This window comes from Diabrotica undecimpunctata, chromosome 7 (genome assembly GCF_040954645.1).
Source record: "Diabrotica undecimpunctata isolate CICGRU chromosome 7, icDiaUnde3, whole genome shotgun sequence".
Classification (NCBI taxonomy): domain Eukaryota; kingdom Metazoa; phylum Arthropoda; class Insecta; order Coleoptera; family Chrysomelidae; genus Diabrotica; species Diabrotica undecimpunctata.
Genome location: NC_092809.1, coordinates 37,571,704 through 37,593,594, shown reverse-complemented (window position 1 = coordinate 37,593,594; position 21,891 = coordinate 37,571,704). Strand labels below are relative to the sequence as shown.

Genomic DNA, 21,891 nt, shown 5'->3' with positions numbered 1-21,891 from the left:
GACAATAGATTTCAAGTCCTGGTTAACGATGACTTAAATATAAATCAAGTGACGGGATTCAATACCTGGAAGCATACTTTGATAAGAACGAAATTGGAAGAAACTAAATAAAACACATAATAAGTCTTAATTCATTCTAGTGGGATAAAAATATCTCAAATGACAATCAGAAAACAGTGAGTAGACCCATAATGGAATCAGTTTTGATATATGGGTCTGAATTGTGGGCTCTTACTTTAGTTTTAAAAAAAGGCTCTTAGCTATAGAAATTGATTATATAAGAAGAAGCACAATAATAGAAAGGGGAAGTATAAGGAATTAAGAACTCGAACAAAAGCAGAAGAAATATTGGTAGACCGAATAGCAAAATGGTCCTTGAAGGGGTTTCGACATTCATTAAGAATACCTAACAAGCGATGACCTACAAGTATATTTTATTAAAGCCTATCAGGAAGAAGAAAACGGGATAGCCCACACAGATCATGGAATTTATCAGAAGAACGATGAATGACGAAATCTACGAGAAGAGAGTGCTTTGGATATAAAGAGATGGCGAAGATTAAATCTTTATACAAAATCGGAAAAGATTTGCTACTACTGGAATTAGTTTATTCCACATCTATCTACTGAAACAAATGAAAATGTCAATCCAGTAGTCCTATGCTAAACAAACTCTCTTAACGATTACTTACTTTCTAACTGCAGTTGGCAACTACTAAGCACCTTCAGTTTATAAGAAAAATACCTCATTGTTTGATTCGAAACACCGAAACATCACAAATCCTTCATCTAGAAATAAAAAGTATATTACATGTTACATTTTAGTCGAGGCATTGCCCTGTTATGACAAGAACAAGGGAGACTAATGTTTAAACAGACTTCGTTGTTTTGGTGAAATACGATACAACGTTTATACATACTTCCCTCTCTCCATTATACAGTTTTCCTCTAGCCCTCGAGAGAACTACTGGGGTCGTTGATAGCGCTTTTCTTTCTCCATGGAGAAAATATACACTGCGTGTCGTAATTGTGGTTTTACAGGTTTTTATGGAAATAATACTTACCTTAATTTAGAATTTTTCTTCAAGTGTCAAATGTTTATAAATATGTAAAGAAAATCACCGTTAACGCCGCTGAGTCGAATCTATGCGAAAGATTTATTTATTTGTAGTTCAATTATTATATAAGAGTTATAAGAAATATTAAATGTATGTTATATAATTAAAACAAAATTTAAATAGTAATTGTAATGAAAAATGTAAACTTTTCAGCCCTAGGCCTTCAAAGCATATTGACCTTTATAAATAAATAAATATTTTGCCAATAAATTTAAACTTTCTGCAAACTATGCGCAATATGACTACCACCTTTAAGTCTTTTTTAAAACAAATGGAACGTTTCAGGTAGAGTTATTCAAAAATTTCACTACCTAAACAAATCCAAAAGAATGTCACATGCGAATTGAACCATCTGTTGGTCGTGATTGCTTGGTAAACATATGTGCAACACTTGACATAGAGGCACTGCGGGGTGTCGGTAAACTAAAAAGAACAACACAAACTTGAAAAAGGTCCCAATAAATGTTTATTCAGTCATTAGTTCGCCCTACTGGATTCGGGACTCTGCCTGCTTTGAGTGGCCTAAATGCCGATTGTATTTCAATAGTTTTCTTCTTTGTACCTACTTGATTTAATTGATGTATATCATGTTTTGTGTTGTTGACCTTTTTTAGTTATTTCAAGAAAGTGAAATTAAAATTATTATTTTGTGTAGTAGCAGGTAAGATTAGGGCACCACGTGGAGTCCCGGTGTTCTATCAACCAAGAGTGATATAGATTAACATTATTTTTCCTATTCAAGTTTGTATTCATTAAGGTTCTAATTCTGAGGATGGTTTAGTTCTTCTTTTATTTTTACTTTTATGCTATAAATATTGTTTTATATGGGATTAAAATTAAACCACGATTGATCGTAACGAGCATTACATTTGACTTAGTACGACTCCGCCGGAAGCCTTTTTCAGGTTCACAAAACATAGATATGGTAGTTCACTGTATTTGTGAGTTCTTTCTAATTATCCAGCTATGAAAATGGCGTTGGTGCGTTGGTCATAAATTATATATTGACCGGGTGACAATTGGAAAACTTCCCTCGGTTAATATCTTCAATGTTCAACAAATTTTAACGATTTTAATTCAGTTTCCCTGTTGGCATTTTCAGATAAAGGAACATTTTTCACATTTGGTCTCAGTGAAGATAGCCTCAAATGAGTTTGACTGAACGAAATATTGGTGTTTGGCAGTGTTGAAATTGACATTACAAATGAAACATATGCAATTAAAAGCAATAAGATATATAACATTTATAGCTTAGAATTACCAAAAAAGAAAAAGTAAAAGTTTTAAAACAGTTTTTAAAAGTAAATAGTTAAAGGTAAAGTTAAAAAAACATCTGTTGGAATCTGGCAACAAGGATTCTGACTCTATCCTCTAACATATCAAAGGGCAATAATTGCAAAAAAATTCTAATAATTAACTGCAATTAATATCAAAAGAAACAAATATTAATTCATTCGTGTTCTATATAAATATTATAAAATTGCAGAATCCATGAAATAATACAATAAAAATTTATTTTTTAACAGCTTTCTCTCTTTGTAATTGAAGCTTATAACATAATATACATTATAAGGTCATGACAACACTGCCAACGCAATATTTCCTTCTGTGAAACTTAATTGACCGCTAATTTGAGGCCATTTTCACTGGGACCAAATGTGACCAAAAGTGAAAATCCGAGAATAGTTTGAAAATGGTTTACTCGCTTCAAGTGTTTTATTTTTGATTATTTTTTTTTTCGTTGATTAACTTCATCATCATCATCATCTGTGACCACTGACAGCTCATGGAGGGCCATGGTCGCCCGTTGAGGTTGTAGAGGTCAGCCACACGCATAACTCCTCAAAAATCACAACATTTTTCATCTAAAATTGTTACTTCCTAGTTTGTCTTCTTCGAGAAGATCATATAAGTGTCATGTATATTTTGCTTCCTTGACTATAGTTGACCATGTTTTTCTTTCCTTTGCTTGTTTTCCCGTACTCGTATTCCTAGTTCTTTTAAATCCTGGTTATTCCTATTGGTATATTCTATTTATTTCGTGGTTTCTTATAAGTCACTCTCCATTCTCCTGTATAGGACTATTCTTCTTCTTAGTGCGCCGTCTCCTTTCGAAGGATGAGCGGTCAAACCATTTCTTCATATCTTTCAGCCACGAGTTCTGACGTCTTGCAACTGATCTTTTGCCCTGCATTATACCCTCCAATATGATAGTTCCATATATTTTCCTTAAAATTTTTCCTTTCCCTCTAAGAAGTTATTTCTTTTGTTCACTAGTCAAAGTCCATGTTTTTGATGCATACGTTACTACGGGTCTCATAACTGTTGTGTATATTTTTAATTTTGAGCTAAACTAATTTTGACTTTTTAATATTAAATTTTCGCTGTTACCTTATCACTGTTTTTATTTGCTTCTATAACTATTAATTCTAAATATTTGAAATGGTCTATTCTTTCAAATTTTTGCCGGCTCAAAGATACATGAGCGCGTTTCATTTGTAATTTATCCCGAGTTGTTTTCATGTACTTTGTCTTTGAGACACTTCTAACCCATAATATGTGCCGATTGTTTAAAATATGTATAAATCTTCTCTAATTCTTTTAATGTTTGGCTACTATACCGTCTATATCGTCTGAGTAAGCGACTACTGGGTTGATCTTTTTAAATATTGTATTCATCATCATTATTGGCTCCATAACCCATGGTGGGTCTTGGCCTGCTCAAGGATAAGTCTCCATTCTCTCCTATTCTTCGCCTTGGCTTTCCAGTTTCGTACTCCCAACATTCTCAAGTCTTCCTCCACCTGATCCCTAAATCGTGCTTGGGTCTGCCTCTCCTCACTCCATCTATTCTTTGGTTATAAATATGTTTTGGCGGCTCCATCTCATTCATTCTCTCTATGTGACCTAACCACCGCAGCCGGTTTGTTTTGATGGACCTAATAATATATATCAGGTTTGTCATACAGGCGGCAAAGTTCGAAATTATAGCGTCTACGCCATAATTCGCCCTCCTGTACTCCTCCATAGATAGGCCGGAGGATTTTACGTTCAAAGCATCTTAAACGTTCTTCATCGCTCTTTGTCATCGTCCATGTTTCCGACGCGTAGTTGAGGGTGGGCTTGATAAGAGTTCTGTATATCACTTCTTCTTCTTCTTATTGCGCCGTCTCCTTTCGAAGGTTGGCGATCCAAATGGCAATGGCCAAATGGCAACGCTAGTAATTGTACGCTGCGATTAATAATAGTTCCTCTGGTTGTTATTCCAGATTCTGTTATCGCTTTCTCTAGTGCAATATTTGATAGAAGGCATGATAGACTGTCTCCTTGTCTAAGTCCTATCTGAGACTGGAACGTTCTGAAAACTCCGTTCTGAAAACTCCGTTCTGCACTCTAACATTACACTTGACTCTTGAGAGGATCGCTTTCACCAATTTTACTAAGTGTACTGGTATGCTGAATTCTATCATGGCCTTGTACAGTGCGTTTCTTTCAACACTATCATAGGCACATCTAAAATCAACAAACAGGTGATGAGTATCAATGCCATACTCATATGTTTTCTCCAGAGCTTGCCTTAGAAGGAATATTTGATCGGTCGTTAATCTTTCTTTACGAAACCCACACTGATATTTACCTATTATATCTTCACAATATCCCGATAGTCGGTCGTAAAGAATATATGCCAATATTTTGTATATTACATTTAGGAGGGTTATTCTCCCGTAGTTGTCACATACTTATTGTGTGTGTTGATCTTTTAACTTCAATCTCTCAGCAGTTCTCGTAGATCATTGTACTTGCTTCATATGTATTTTGAAAGATGTCATTTTGTTAAATGTCATGTACTGGAATTTTTGTTCATTTAGCTTAGTCTCTTGTATTGCTATGCCATATAGCTACAGCCTATAATTGTCCACAATCCTCCGGGGTTTCATGATTATATTCGCAGGTGATCCCTTGTATTATTAGCACAATCCATTAGATTGGAAATAGATTAAAATTTGTTTTATTTATGTTATTATGTCTGAAAATCGGTTTAACTGTTGCGATAGGGGTCCTAGCAAATTGCGTTACGTTTGCTTACCACAGTTTTCACCACATTTCACGCGTTTTCAGTTAAAACTGGCGGTGGAAGAACCCCTGCCAATTGCAGAATTCTATTGGGTTCTGTTTTTAACCTAATTGCATCTTCGTTTTAATTAATATCTAGCATAAGTTTTTGGTATTCCTAAGGGCTGCTACACCCTGTTATTGGACGGTTAGCATTAGTAATGGTAACGGGTTTTTGTCTGCTTTTTGAGTAAATATTTGTTACTTTTGGTTCCTCACTCGTTCTCATACTAGAGCTTCTTCAAATGTTTTCTTTTTTACGGTTGCAGGCATTCCTTCAATTATCGCTTTTTGGTGCTTTTGTTTTCTAATAAGAAGTCACCTACTTCTGTCTTATTCTTTCCTTGATTGAATGATTCCTTTCTTTATAGCTAAGTCAAGATTTCCTGGCTTTGGTTGACAGTTCTGTGACAGTCATCAGTGCTGTTCTAAGTAACTTTTATAACTTTCTAATGCAATTTTCTGGCAACTGATATGAAAAATGTATTAAATTAGGCTTCCATTGGAGAGAAAATTAAATTAAAATGAGGTGCCACTTGACCTATCTTTATTTTACCTCTACGCAAGATTAAAGAAGGTAGAAAAACTAAAACAATCTAAAAATTTCTAGGTTATGATACAAAACCAGACATTTATAAAAATATGGGTAAAAAATATGACATAAGAAAACCCAAACAAATAAAATTAATTTAATAAATGAGGCCCACCTCATTGACAACTAATAAAACCTAAAACCGAATTATTTTCCATTGAATTATGCCATTAAATATTAAAAAATACCAACGCTATAGTAAAGTTAAGTTTCATGTGAAAATGTCGAGAGAGAAAAGGATGCCAACATCGTTTAATATCGAATTTCATCTGGGATTCTCTTTCTTTTCCTTCTCGAGTAATTTGATATGCGTTCCCTCATCAACCAACAAAGAAATACTGCATACAACCGTTATTATATTATCATCAGAAACTTATTTTTGTATTTGGATGTTGACGTCGTGAAAAATTCGTCGCTAGACGGTTTTTTTCTATATATTTCAGATTGATAGGATGACAATTCAAATGGTTGAGTCCGTTTTTTGGCAGTATTTATGAGAAAAAAGTAACTTACAATCCTTTAGAAAACGTAAAGCCAAGAGTCTTTCAAAAATGAGAGGAACTAGACCAAATATCCAAGTAACAAACAGTCTTTATTGCTAATATGTTATTCCTGCAAGAGGCAGTTAAATTCGATATTTTTTCTTATAGACCAGGTGGATCTATGAAAAAACTAGACCAAATATCCGAGTAACAAACAGTCTTTATTGCTAATATGTTATTCCTGCAAGAGGCAGTTAAATTCGATATTTTTTCTCATAGACCAGGGCGGATCTATGAAAAAACTAAAATTTGAAAAAGACTAAATTTGGATGTGAGAGGTGGCATTCGGATTTTTGCAAAAATAGTTAGCTGATGACTTCAGTAATGATATTTGACTTATCTTCCCTCTTAATAGGTCGGAAATATTAATAAAAAAATTTAAATATTTTTAAAACAATTTATTTTGAAGCAAAGTCATAATAAAATACAATATCGACAATTGAATTTTCTATAAGACACGGTTGGTTAAAAATGTTTTAATTTATTGCCCTTGCTGCAAAATAGCAATACATACAAAAAAAATAGGAAGAAACAAGACTTTTCCTATTCAATATTTTTCAGCCACTTAGATTGCACTTAGGATCTTCATAATTTGTCGGAAAAATTTTCATAACACAATAGAACAGCACACCAAATTTACTTAAAATCGATTTAATAGGTTTCGTATAATAATTTTGTAAATCTTAATTAAAAAAAAAATTAAATTTTTTAAAATCTTGCACAACAAAAACTAGATCATATAGAAGTTTGACATTTTTTTACTTATTATATAAAAACCCACTTAACCTATGTACTTTATGGAATTGAAATCTAATTATTTGGCCGGCCTCAGGAATGTTTTAAAATTAAAAACAATTTTTTGGCTTATAAACAAATGGAATATCTCGGTAACTATTAGCTTAAATTAAATTCAGGAAACGGCGTTGGAGAGAAGACTTGTCAAGACGTTTCTTATATAAGAAAAAAATTACGAGTAGTGGGTACTGAGTGGTGGATACTGAGACAACCGGTCAAAGTTGACCGGAATAACAAATGTAAGCTATGCTTTAGTTTTGTTATACATAAATAAATTTATTTATACTCAAGCAGTGGCGTAACAAACTCCGGCAGGACCCCCCAGCAAAATTATAAATGGGACCCCCCCTTTAAAAAATTACTAGATGCGACTTGTGTAACAAAAACTTATAATTATGTGTTAGTGTATTGATGCACTGTTTATAACAACTAACATTTTTCATCTTTATTGGTATAGAATAAAATATAGAAGACAGATACGATCTTAGCTATATGGTAAGAAAACTGCAAGAAGAATATGAGGTGGCAGGTCTAAACATGAATATGACAAAATGTGAATATCTCTCAGTGGGAACAGATGAAATATATGACCTAGTCTTGGAAGACGACAAAATCAAAGGCGTGCAATCCTGCAAATATTTGGGGGTCATTTTCAACAAGAAGGGAAATAGCGCAGATGAAATCAGGGAAAGAATAAACAAGGGCAGAGAAGCGACCCGTGCCTTAAACTCTCTTCTCTGACAAAAAACAATTCGACGAGAAACCAAAAAACACATTTACGGTAGTATAGTCCAAAGTATAACACTTTACGGTTCGGAAGTATGGGACGTCACCAAAGCTAATAGAAACAAACTTATATGACGACAGAAATGGATTATCTGAGACGAAGCTGCGGTAGATCGAAACTGGAGAGAGTTAGAAACGAACAAATAAGAAACGAAATGAAAATAGAGCGAAATATCAATGATGACATAGAAAGAAACTAATTAATCTGGTTCGCACATGTTAAAAGAATGCCAGAGTACAAATGGCCTAGAAGAGTACTGGAATGGATCCCCCCTGAAAGAAGAAAGAGAAGACGACCACGGAGAAGTTGGAGCAACGATATTAATGAAGCAATGGCGGCAAGAGACTTAGAAGAGGCAACTGCATATGACAGAAAAATATGGAAATTGGGGGCGGAGAAACGGCGACAGCCGTAATAAATCCGTTATTATATATAATAAAATAGAACAAAAGCGCTAGAGAAGATAACCGTGCTTCTGACATTGTACTACGAAGATATAACTTAACACACTACCTTTCTTGGATGTTTTAATCTCTAAGAACGATACTGGATATGTCACTTAGGTGTATACAAAACCAACACATACCAACAGATATATAATTTCAACTCAAATCACAATATTAAAAAAATAAAGGGAATCATTAAATCCTTATACGATAGAGCGAAAATTGCTTGTTCTAACGAAAATTCGTTCTTGGAGAAAGAACATTTGTTAACATCTGTTTTATTAAAAAATGATTATCCTTTGTCGTTTATAAATAAGGAATTTTCAACAATCTACCGAATAGAACAGAACAACTTAGAACGAGATCCTACAGCATACACAAGGAATAATACGAGGAAAATAACAATACCATACATAAAAGGATTATCAGAAAAACTTAAAAGGATAGGAAATACGTTCAACATGTCAACAACATTCAAAACAACAAACACATTGAGATCTATTTTGTCTAAAACCAAACCTAACAATGAACCGGAAAGGACAAAAAATTGTATTTATAAAATACCTTGTGAATGCGATCAGTTTTATTTAGGTGAAACATCAAGGCCATTAAATGTTAGAATAAGTGAACATCAATCTTATATTAAAAATAGAGAATTTGATAGATCTCAAATATATACCATGGGGTTATGAACATAGGGTTCAATCGAATAATTCAAATATAGTCCTAAAAGAAACGGATGGTAAGAAGAGAAAAATCAAAGAAGCGGCTGTATTGGCAATTGTGTCGCAAATTCCTCGGCAGAATGTAGTAGGATCTGGTTACCCATATTAATAGAGGAAGTTATTAAAAGGAAAATACCAGTATTAGTAAGTCAGTAAGTAACATATAGAGGATACATTATTTATGTTTTTTAAATAACAAACATATACAATCAGAATTTGGTGTTTATTGAAAGTAAACTAAATGCACGACCAAATGGCATCATGGCATGTGGTTGTCTTTTTAAAGACGAAATACATGCTATGATTTTTTCTGACGGATATTCTCAAGTTAAAGTTATAATGCATGTTTGAATTGTCAATATAAATTAGTCAGATAAAATTAAATTATTAGAAGAATTTTTCACCAAGTAACAAAAAAAACAAAATTTGTTTAATTTACTTTTAATGTTTGTATTTTGAGAACGATTTCCGAAGTGGAAATTGAAACGTCAATAAACTTACTTTTTGTGGCTTGTTCCCATTTAAAGAGTAAAAAAGAAATTGATTGCAAATCGCTGAACGTGGAGATTTAAAACTCCCTTCTCACTAATTTAAAGCCACCAATTGAACAATTCGTATCAGAGCATTTATTGTGCATTAATTAATGATTCTCTGTAATTTCAATAAAATTTGAATTAAACTTGTATGTTTTTGTTTTTCAGTTATTTCCAAACACAAAACATGTAATAAATGAATACTTAAATAAATAAAACGACAAATTAGGAAACAATGTATCAGCAATTTTTTTTCAATGTAAGGTAAAAGGCCTTCGGGGTAAAAATGTTTGGGAAATACATACTGATCTAAAGCGAACAATCTAATAGATATGGGTCGAGTGCATCATCTGTAAAAATGTACTGAAAGTATTCGAGATTTGAGATAAATTGGCAAGTGAAACCCGACTAGTATTGAATTATAAATACATTGTAGTTATCCCGGCAATAGTTATTCGGGCCTCGTTTTTAAGATTACACGGGAATATAGAAACGCAAAACAGATGTGGATACAAACACCACACCACAAATACACGTATCGGGTGTCCGTTTACTGACTCATAAGTTAATTTTAACACACTTCGTGTTCGTTCCTTGAAACCGAATCGCTAAGAATGTAATACTGTTATGGTTGCTGTTGCTGCAATGTTTTCGGTCTATTTTATTCGATTCTACTTTTCATTTTCAACTTTCAATCTCTTTGTACTAAGATAATAAGTATTAAGTTCTGCAACCGAAGTATACGCGATTAGAAAATGATTAACAGACGAAATACCACAATGTATTTTTTCCCATTCAGCATCCTTTAGTGAATATAATATGTGAAGTTATTTTCAGACATTTTTTTTTAACATTTAAACTGAAACATTTACAGGAAAATTTTTTTTTACGTGATTTTATTCTATAAAAGACACAAATTAATAAACTTAATTCAAAATATCAAGTAATTACCTATAAAAGAATTAAATTACACGAACAAAATCAACCGACAAATAAAAGCAAATATCAAACACATATTAATATAATATGTCTATACTGCCCAGCTAACCAAAAGTGCCGTAAGTAACAATAGTAGGATTTTGAGAAAACTCGACATAAAGTTTAGAAGGATGCTGTAGTTTTGAATATGAAGATATTTTAGTTCTTAATTGTTTATTCTTCAAGTACATTTATGTAAAACACAAATGAAAATTTTTATTCTATAATTCTAATTTTGTATAATGTAAGAAAAATAAACTTAATATACAGTTTTAGGAATGGATTAACTTAACATATTTTCTAAAAAATATAACCAATACTTTTACCTAAGTAGAAGGAATGTCACAATAGGTTCAGTCTTTTGGCTGATATGTTTGTAGGCAAGTCTTTCCAAAATTGTTTTTGATTTTCTGGCAGTACTTCGTTTAATGACTGAAGGATATTTTTCTTCTTATCTTCTGGAAATCCACATGGTGCAGTGTGATGGATGGGCAGTTTAATCCCTTTTATTGATTTTTTTTTTGTAAAAAGTCCAGTTGTTGGTTGGCTCATTACATCATAGTTTGTCTTGCACAACAAATGATAACTGCCTCGTTCAGCTTTAATATTAACTATGTCACTTAAATACAAACGTGATGATGATTTTAGCTTTTGTTGGGACACGAAATTGGGCCAGTGGTAGAAATCAAAATGTTGCATTTTGTATACATTGACATTTCCAGATTTGGATTTTTCCACTGCATTAACAAAGTCTTCAAAAGTTTTTTTTGAGCCTTTAATGATTGCTCTACTTGATGGTGAAAACTGTGTGCACTCATGAATGAATGACCAGGTTGGAAATAATTTAAAACTATTTCATTAGCTGCAATGTCATCAGAGTTTATTATGTACACTAAAAATGTGTAAAGGTACCAGTTTTTGTTTTGCGAAGAGCAGATATCTAACCAAAGAACTATTTTTTCAATATCTCTGTGTTGTTTTCAAAACATGTACAACGCACCAAGATTATCTTCTTTATTGCGGCCTTAAATTCCTTCATGCGACAAAATGGAGTGAACTTTTGCTTTACTTTTTCTCCCTACAGGTGCAAAGGTTTCATGATAGGCTACTTAACTCTTTACAAATAATACTTTCTTGAACAGGTCCACTCTTGGCAACATGATAACCTTCTGCATGTCACTTGAAAAACATATTGCATTATTTGATCTTTCCTGTTCAAAAAAGATTTTATGGGTTTCTAGCTTCTATAACTAATTCGTTATGAACTTTCCATTGTTTACATATATCACACAATATGTCAAGATTATCTTTTTTGTGGGCATGAAGAGTTAAACTGCTCACATTTTTCACACTCCTCATGTCCTAGTTGTGTGAATGATATATGTTGTTTTTAACGATTCGTATTATAAATCATATGATACTTTCCGTTTAAACTCGGGAAATTTGTTCATGAATTCAGTGTGCATAAGTGCTACATTAACATCACCTGCAAGGTAACGCACATTTGGAGCATGCTCCCGTCTGTAATGGAAATCGTGGAATGAAATGATTCGATGTGTTCGATAATTAAGTGATGGGATCCTTTATTCTTTGATGGCTCTCTTCCTCTCGTATCACTAGATGGAGTTAAAGCACCTTTAGGAGTATTTGTAAGTGTATAATGCACAAACCTGTCATTATTTTCCTTAACGCCTAATGTGGTGAGGAAAAAACTCTTACAAACCTCTTGTGTGACGTCAGAGCAATATTTTAGTTTGTATTGAATAGATAGTGATTGTCTTTCTGTTTCTGTTTCAGTGTTTTTATTTCTTTTTCATTTAACATCAACCTTATCACATGATGTCAAAATGAAATGTCTACGTTTAGACCACGTCATTTCCCAAAACTTTTTGTTTATAAACTCTCTTCGTTCTGCAATAATTTTGTGTCCACACTTTTTTTGCAAAAAGCATCAGCGTTTTTACACGGTATGTGTTTTACTGCATGAGCTTTTTTCATTTCTTTAACTTTAAGTTTTTTTCTTTCTTCCAGACTGGTTTTAAACCTTTTTCTTTTCTTTGTGACAGGCGTTAATTGATTTTCTACGACGATATTGTCAATATGTTGGTCTGCATTGTCATTACAATATACATTCGTTTGTTTACTATTTTCATTTGCAGTTATCAGAAAATCAACACTAGCAGCTGGAACACCTAAATCTTCTTCCAAGTTTATATTATCATTGTTTGGTTGGACCACATTTGTAAATAGATTTTCAAATAGTACTTCAGCTACATCTATAACGTAGATTAGTATGTGATTCTAAATAAACAGATTTATCAACATCAAATTCTTCCAGTGGACGTGATATCAGTGTATTTTCACTAAGGTCATAAACTAATATATTATGGTTGTATGTTATCTGTTGAGTTATATTGTCAGGTAATCTCACATCTCCAACATCATCTGACAACGTTATAATGCAGCTAGATGGTTGAGGTTCTTCATTAGCTTCTAATAAATCACTGGAAGGACATTTTGTAGGTAAAATTAGCTCTGATTTCTCATCTTGTACAACTGTTGTGTCAGTATTGGTGCTTTTTAGAGCTAAGTTTACAATAAGTTCAGAACGAGTTGAGACTGTATTAAACTTTGAAGCACTCATGTTCCAAAACAACAATTAACTAAATGTAATTTATATACTTTCTGAACCACTTCAACAACACAAATATTGGCTTATTATAACCTAAACTGAACACAGCAAATTTTTAGCAAACTCATATGTTACAAACATAACCTCACAATTTACGGTCAACATAAATACAATGCAGTAAGTACATCAGCTGTTTAAATAACCACTAAAAAAGACTGCAGTAAGTACAGTGTACTAAGCATAAATGCAGTAAGTACATCAGCTGTTTAAATAACCACTAAGCAAGACTGCAGTAAGTACAGTGTACTAAGCATAAATGCAGTATGTACAAAGGAGATACTGCATTCTTGGTTAGTCTATTATATTTACGGCAGTGTTGCTTATTATTTTAAAACTTTTGATACACTTACTGCAAAAAATTATTTTATATCTCGATCACTGTTGGAGATACGGCAATTTTGAGCAGCCCATTGAATTCTGCATGGTTGAAAATATAGGAAACTATATATAACTCAATATTCAACATTTTTGGACTTACGACACTTTTCCTTAGTTGGGCAGTATATATATATATATATATATATATATATATATATATATATATATATATATATATATATATATATATCCTTGAAAATTGGTTAATTTCAGTTCTTCAATTAAATATTTAGGAATTAAATATTCTCGATCGCAAGTTAAATTGGAAACTTCACGTTGAGTTTATGTTGGATAGATGTAAGAAAATAAATTCTTTCAAATCAATTACAAAAACATAGAGGAGTGAAGAGGTGGAAACTTAGTTCATTTTCTTTCTATCGTGTATTAGACCAATTATTATCGATTATGGATGCGTATTATATATATGGTTCAGCAAGTAAACATTCTGAAAACAATAGTTGTGTTTCAAAACGCAGAATTGCGTATTCTTTTGAGTGCCATGAAATCGACACCTACTAATGCTGCCACATGCAGAAGCTCTAGAAAATTTCTTGGACTATAGAAGGGAATATCTTAGTCAAAAGTTTCTTTTTATCGATATCGTAACTCTACTCAAATATTAGAAAACTGTACAAAGAAGATTTAAATAATCGATATTGGAGACTCAAGAACTCACCTCCACTTTGTGAGGCTTTTAGAAACCTGTCAAATTTTGATTATGACTTTAAATCAGAGTATAATCTAAACGTCAAACATTTTTATTCGTGTTTGCAACTCATTACTGTGATGCAACCAAAGTACTATGCAAATTCTTCTATTACTTCCAATATTTTGAGGTTCTGTTTACCTAATATGTCAGACTCATTAGTTACTTATACTGACGCCATAAAATCTACTGTTGGTACTGGGTGTGCTTTCTGCATCCCATCAAACAATACAGAAAATTTGTCGACTAAATCCTAATTTTTGAATCTTTAGTGCTGAAGCTGTAGCAATATATGAAGCATTAAAATACTTTAAAAAAACTCAGAAATCATCTCTTACAATAGAATCCGACTCATTATCTGTTATGTTAGCCATTGAAACTTTAAATTTTCCTAGTAATAACTCAAACATATATATGTCCTTCAAATTAAAAAAAGCTTCTTTATGACATTTATAAAAAACAAAGAATTATTCATTTTTTGTGGGTTAAAGCACACATAGGTCTTAAAGTAGAACGAACGTGTTGACCTATAAGCTAAAAAAGCCATTGATACTGGAACGCAAATTGCCCCTCTTCTTTTTGCTCTGTATTTCTGAGTTTGCTAAGTATCATGTACTTTGACTTTTCCTGGTTTATTTCTAGGTCAAAATATTTTGCCTCCTTTTCTAATCTTTTTATAATATTTCGTAATTCTTTTACGATTCTGTTTACGTAATTCTGAAGCTCAAACACCGTAGATAACGGATTTCTCATCTAAGACCTCTGTTCACTTCAAACTCATCCGATGAAAATTCTCTCCATACTACATGATTTTGTGTGCTATTCAGTCATTCTTACTAACCTAACCAGTTTTGTGGGTAATGGGTATACATAAGAAGCTCAGCCTTCCTCTTAAAAAAATTCTTTGTGTCTGACCTATAACAATAAAGAAACCGATAAAAAATGATAAAAAATGTAGCGTACTATACAGAGCTTTATTTATACAAATTATATTACAATAATAACAACTTATCCTCTACGGTAATAATTCACTATCTTAAAAACTGTAATTACATATCGCAAATTTTGACCCTTCACAATAAAATAGTGTATTTTGTCGAGTCACAACGTCATTAAAATAGTAAACACGTAGTAGGTAAGGTAATAGTTATTTCTTCAACTATAAATTACGTACCTATCGGTGACTAGGTACGAGTTGATTATATAGTTACCCTCTCTAGACAAGGCGAAATGCTAATACGGGGTGTAATATTTTAAGTTGTTAAAAACCGCACTCACTTTGCTGAAAGAAGTAGGTAGTTCAAAAATATTCAGTTATAAGATCAGGTATACAGGGTGAGTTTTTAGTGCTACATTATGCCGATCAACCTAGGTTGATCGGCATAATGTTCATAATCGGATAATAATAATAATTATGTTCATAATGCATAATCGGATTTGTTCGGAAGACCGAACAAATTGGAAAAAAGTTGAACAGTCAGCCAAGACCCACCCAGGGTTGTAGCGCTACGTGATGATGATAATTATGCCGATTGACCGTTCCATTTTTGTAAAATGTAGACTCATCTCCAAAAAGCATATAATAAAAAAAATCGGTCCGACAAAAAAACATTGACAAAAGCTAGTCTGCGATGATAACAATTGACTGTCAATTAATGTTGTTGTAACTGTATGCGGTAGGGATACATTTTATGTTTACAGAGGAGTTTTGCCACCAAGGTTTGACTAATGTCATATTAACTTGAAATTTCACGAGTGCTGACGTGGGGATCTTCAGTAATAGCTAAGAGTACGTCATATGCCTTTTCTTCATTTATAAGTTTCGGTCCTCATTTTTTTCATATGCAACTGACCCAATGCGAACAAAACGATTCATTAATTTTTCAAAAGCTTTTGGCTTTTTTCGTTCAGAAGATAGCTTCTGACATATTCTAGATGCAAGTAGACAAGTTCTCGAACTTTGTTGTAATACCCAGATTATGTCTGTTAATTCTTCTACCGAAAAGTTCATTTTTAAATTTAAAGACGAGCCACACGAACCGATTAAAAAGGTAATATTATGAAAACTGTCATTTTTTCAAAGTCTACTGGTTTACCGTTATTAACAGGTACAAGTGGCTTTTTACTTATTGATAATTGCTCATCACAATCGACAGTTATGAATGTTTTACTAAAAACTTCTTGGCTTAGAATATTGTTGATATAACATTAACTGTTACATCTATTGCATATCGTTATTTATTTATACTTCAGTTATTTAAGTAATTTATACTTCCAAAAATTAAAGGTATTCCCGAAATTTGAAGAAGACTTGAAATATCTCTAAATTTAGGTATAAGAAATGCTTCATAAATGTACATTTAAAAAATATGAGAACATCTTATCGTCGGTTAAGAGTGTAAATCTGCCAAGTCCATTATAACAGATCTTACAGGAGAGCATAAAAACTGTAGCAGCAATGAAAAATTATTGTTCTATTAATTAGCAATATTTATAACATCAAATATAATTCCAAGTAATATATGTATAGGCCATAAACCGATTTTATCAACGCAATTAATTTTTATTTACACTTTTTGGGAGTTAGCAGAATTTCCTTATATGTATGTAATATTAAATCTTTTGGACTTGACAAAAAAAATTATAAATAAGTATATAAACTGTTATATTAAAAATCATTTTAATTATGTTGTTATTGTTTTACATAATATTATTCATGAGGTAAATTATTATAGAAAGTATGATAGACATTAGGTAAAATATGTTTTAAATCCTGTAGGTCATTATACTTCCTACTTGAAATCTTCAGTCTTTCAGAATAAAGTTGGTCTAGTTGAAGTAATGAACAAGGTACAATTCCGGAGCTGAGCCTCTGAGGTAATAATTTCCAATCATTGCCAAACCGTAATTTATAATCAATTTGACCGTTTGCATTATATCTTAACGCACGCATATCTACAACCTAAAATAATTACATAATAATAATTTACATAAAATAAATACTTGCGAAGACTTACTTTTGGGTCCCTTTTTTTCTTACCGGGACGGATACTTTTCAGGAACTCAAGTTTCTTCATTGACTTAAAGAATGTATGATTTAAATAAGTTACATTATATTTTTTGGAGATCTTTCGGGCAGATAGACTTCCCACGTAATCTGCTGACACGTTGATTGTTTTGCTCTTTAAACACCTTTTAATTGTGGAATGCATGGAGTCTGCCTCCATTTGGGTGTGCCCAACTTCTAAGTACTTTTGCTCAAAAGTAATGTTTTCCTTCATAACTGTATTTAGTAAGGCGTTTGAAACAGTTACGTTTCTATTTTGGTAGTTACAATTATTGCTATACAAAATTATTTTGTCTCCGTAATCAGTAGTTCGATGAAGTTTAGGCCAAATTTTGTTGGTGATAAAGTCGGAAAAGATGGTGGCAAACTCTTCTGCAGAAACATTACCTTCCGTCTGATTCCAAATGTAACAAAATCCATCTTTATTCCTTAAGTTATAGAAACAAAGATTGTGTACGCACAATTTTGTTTTATAGTAAAGGCTCCAAACTTTTTGATGTAGGAGCCATCAGTACAGCTTGTAAGTCAACAGTGAAAACAAGAGTTTCATTAGTTTTATCACGATCCTTTTCTTGACGTGCCTCATTCTTTTTAATATGATGTAAATTTATTCGTCCTCAGATATATGCCCTACTTTGAATGCGGCACATTTTTCGCACTGTTCTTTTTTTAGTCGGAATAAAGAAATCCTTTCGGAATCTAATGCTTCATTGAAAGTTGTAATAGAAAGTGGTTTGATAGATTTGGTTTTACACCAGTCATCAACATAAAATTTATATAAATTTTTTTTTATACTGCCCCTCTGGTAAAATGTATTGTTTAGTGCTAGTTGATCTACAATAATGAGATTCCATTTTAGGAATTGAATCTATAAAACTTTTTAGCGCTGACCGGTCCTGTTCAAATGGCTTACTTTTCTCGTTTCTTTCTGTTTTTCCTCTTTTTTCTTTGCTTCTTTTAATTTCTTTTTCCATTCTAATATGGTCATTTTACCAATTGACAGAGTGTTAAGGAACATGGTCCTGCATACTCTTAGGTTATTGTCATCGATTCTTAAATTATATTGAATTGATTGCGATCTTTTGGAAGGGTCACGACTTTTTCTATTTCTTGGTCTGTTGATTGGTAAAAATGATACAACATCATCAATTAGTGTTTTTTTGGCTCCCCATTCCAAACTCCAGAAATGATCAAAAATACTTCTTCGAGCTGTTTCTGAAATTAATGTGCACTTCATTTGGTCAGTACTTTTTTTACAGGAGCACCTCGGTTTCATGGTACGTGGTTCTCTTTTTATATTGTACGTCCATTTACCGTTTTTAAGACCTCGACCTAGGTATGGAGATCCATGTTTCCTAAGTTTGAGATTCTGTGTGAAACCCAATTTTCTTTATCTACTTGAAACCTTTTTCTTTTTTTTTGGCTTTTCGTTGGATATCCTTCAAATACGCATGCATGAAATGGATGAGCTTGAAATTCTTCATTGATGTCAATATCATTTTGAAGAGCAGTAACCAAATCGACCATTTTTTTTCCGCGAGACATCTATAACCAAAAGAAAACTCTGTTTATTTATTTTAAAACTATTATAACAATATTATTATGATCCACTCAAAAAAAATGTATAGCTAGTAGATAGAAAACGAACTATCGAAGTCCATGCATTTTCTGATGATAAGAAATTAATAAATAATAAAAGCTGCCAAGTCTATGCACAAACACGTGTGGTTCAAAACCAGTAAAGTAACAGAAAACAAATCACAGTGATATTCATATTATTTTATTTTATGAAAGAAATACTCACGTTTCAGTATTTTACACCAACGAACGCTATTTTGAATTAATAAATTTGATCAAATATGGCTATAACCTTACTATTGCACTAACTTCTGTCTGTACGGCATCGATGTACCATTACAACTGACTAAGTAACAGCGGACTTGTCAGAATTACACTTTACGTTTATGACGACAATATAAAGGATAATTTCGTGCAACCAAATTGTACTAAAATATAAATAAAAAATAGTTATCAGATTTCACTATATAATGAGAAATGTTCTACATTATGACTAAGCAAAAATCACAAAAGGTCCAAAAAGTGGACTTAGCAGATTTACACTCTCAACCGATGTTATTTTTCTTTTGTAGTTCACCCTGTATAATGATTTCTGTTAAAATTAATTTGAAAACTAGAACATAGTATTTACCTTATTATGTAAAATAAATACTTATTTATTCCTTCTTTATATACAGTGTGTTTATTTCACAGCAAGTTCGAAAAACAATTGCCATACTTGTAAAACATCCTGTATAGCAGTATCAAACCCATATTCGAACTGAAGCGACCTGGTTCTAATACAAATGACCAATTATTCGAGAATCTCTTCCATTTATATTGTGTTTCTTGAGTATTTCCACAAGCCTGTCATGGTGTACTGAATCAAAAACTTGAGGTTGTACTGAACCGATGAAAGCTAGGCTAACATCTTCCGCTAGAGGAAAAAAGAATTGCACCAATCTCCAGTTTTATTATGTATACTAGGGCCTCTTTTTCTTGTGCAATCACTATTTGATCGTCTACATATTGTAGTGTATAAAGATTTGCAAACTTAAAATTTTGTTAACATTTCCTTTTACTTCTTAAAAAACAAGTCAACTTGTTCCTTGTCAAATCAAACAGCCCTTCGGATACTTGGGGTTTTCACAATGAGAGTTTCGGGTGACTGCTTTAAAACTCGTAATAAAACTGATCATCTTGGGGTGTCCCACATTCACATTCTCACCGTCTTTCGTAAACTTTAGACCAATGTGCTCTTTGGGACCGAAAATTGATACGATGGCTCTCTTATTCCCATTTTGTTGGCTAAGACTTTCTGCTCAATAGCGATTTTCATGATGTCTTGGATCCAAAGCACATTTTTCTTTTCTTTGTACATTCTGTGAAGTATATCTGGAAAGAAAAAAGTTTTAATACGCTTTGGTGTCCGGTACTGGAAAAGTGATTATAAAAAGTGATTATAAAATGTAACTCGATAGTTTTCGTATAATTATAAAAATCTAATACATGTATTATTTTTTAGCACCCAAACAAATTCAGAAAAACCGCACTTGGACTCCAGTGGCTCGGACAGCGAAAGCGATGGTCATAAAATGACATTCGCGGCCAGTGGGCTCCTCCAAAATCAACTAAACCCCTATCAAACCATCGCCACTCCGTCGCCTTACTCTTGTCAACCGATGTACCACCAAGGGCCCCCCGAAATGCTCCAGGACTATCAAGCCTTGTGACAATGGTTACTCGTTCCTCAGAATAACTATCCGAACAGTGGCAATTTTTAGAGAGACTTATTATACCTAGTTATGTTATGTTTATTGTACAATTTTTTCCGCAATTACTACACTGAGAGAAGAAATTTTCCATTATCTATCTTTAAACATTATGTTATACCTATTGAATTTTTGAATGTCGATAAAATCATGTGAAAATACGCTTTATTAGAAAAATAAACAACTATACCTATGATTTTTAATACACGTTTAACTGTGATCATATATTAGAGTTAATACATCTAATTCAAGAGCCGCGAGAGACAAGAAAAAGTTTAACGAGGACTCAGTTTATAAGGTAGGTTCAAAAATTATTCTTGGGAGTTATTCTTGGTAGGAGAATGACTCTAAACTGGACATGCCCAGATTTTTGACAAATAATTATTAATTTTAAAGATTCTGAAGTCTATGTGTCTACGAATTGAACCTTTACACGTCTACAAAAATGACGTCATCTACAAGCGAAAGAAAAACATCTAATAGAGAAACGCCTACGCCTACAGAGAATGAAACTAAGAATTGATTGAACATTTTGAAGGACAATATGAGAATATTGTAGGTATGCTGTGAAATTTGAAAATAGTGTCTAGCAGATTGGCCATTTAGACTCAAAATGTTTCAAGTATGTCGTCCATACTGAGAAACTAGACAACTGATTTCGCGGCAAGAAGTTGTTAAAAAAACGTTCGTTTCCTCGTTCATAATATATAGTCCACAAGATATATACAGAAGAAATAGCAAGTTTTCCTATTACCCAACATCTCATTATATAGTATCCATTACCCAATATCAAGTAAAAACTTCCTAAAACTGAGACAAAGTTAGAGGAACTTCTAGAAATCATAGAAACAGATGAACCGACATCACAACTAGGTCCCTCTGAAAATTGCTCTACACCAGTTACATCACTGAGAAGAAGCAGTAGAAATATTCGAGCTCCTGACTGAAGTGAGAGAAAAACGAGTTGGAAATTTTCGAGATAATTGTTAAGTTTACAGTTCCTGATATGCGAATCATCGGATACTATATAAGATAGGAAAAAGATGATTGAACATTTTGAAATTAATAATAATACAATTTATATACATGA

The 21,891-nt window shown here is 32.5% G+C and overlaps 1 protein-coding gene across 1 annotated transcript in view; it reads left to right on the top strand.

Moving 5' to 3' along the window:
- Positions 1-20,993, top strand: part of so (SIX homeobox 1 protein sine oculis) — a 99,725-nt gene extending 78,732 nt beyond the window's left edge. Inside the window, exon 5 of the mRNA XM_072538783.1 lies at positions 20,555-20,993. Within this exon, the coding sequence (XP_072394884.1) occupies positions 20,555-20,762 (208 nt within the window). The 3' untranslated portion in view covers positions 20,763-20,993. The remainder of the gene's footprint in view (positions 1-20,554) is intronic.
- The last annotated feature ends 898 nt before the right edge of the window (positions 20,994-21,891 follow it).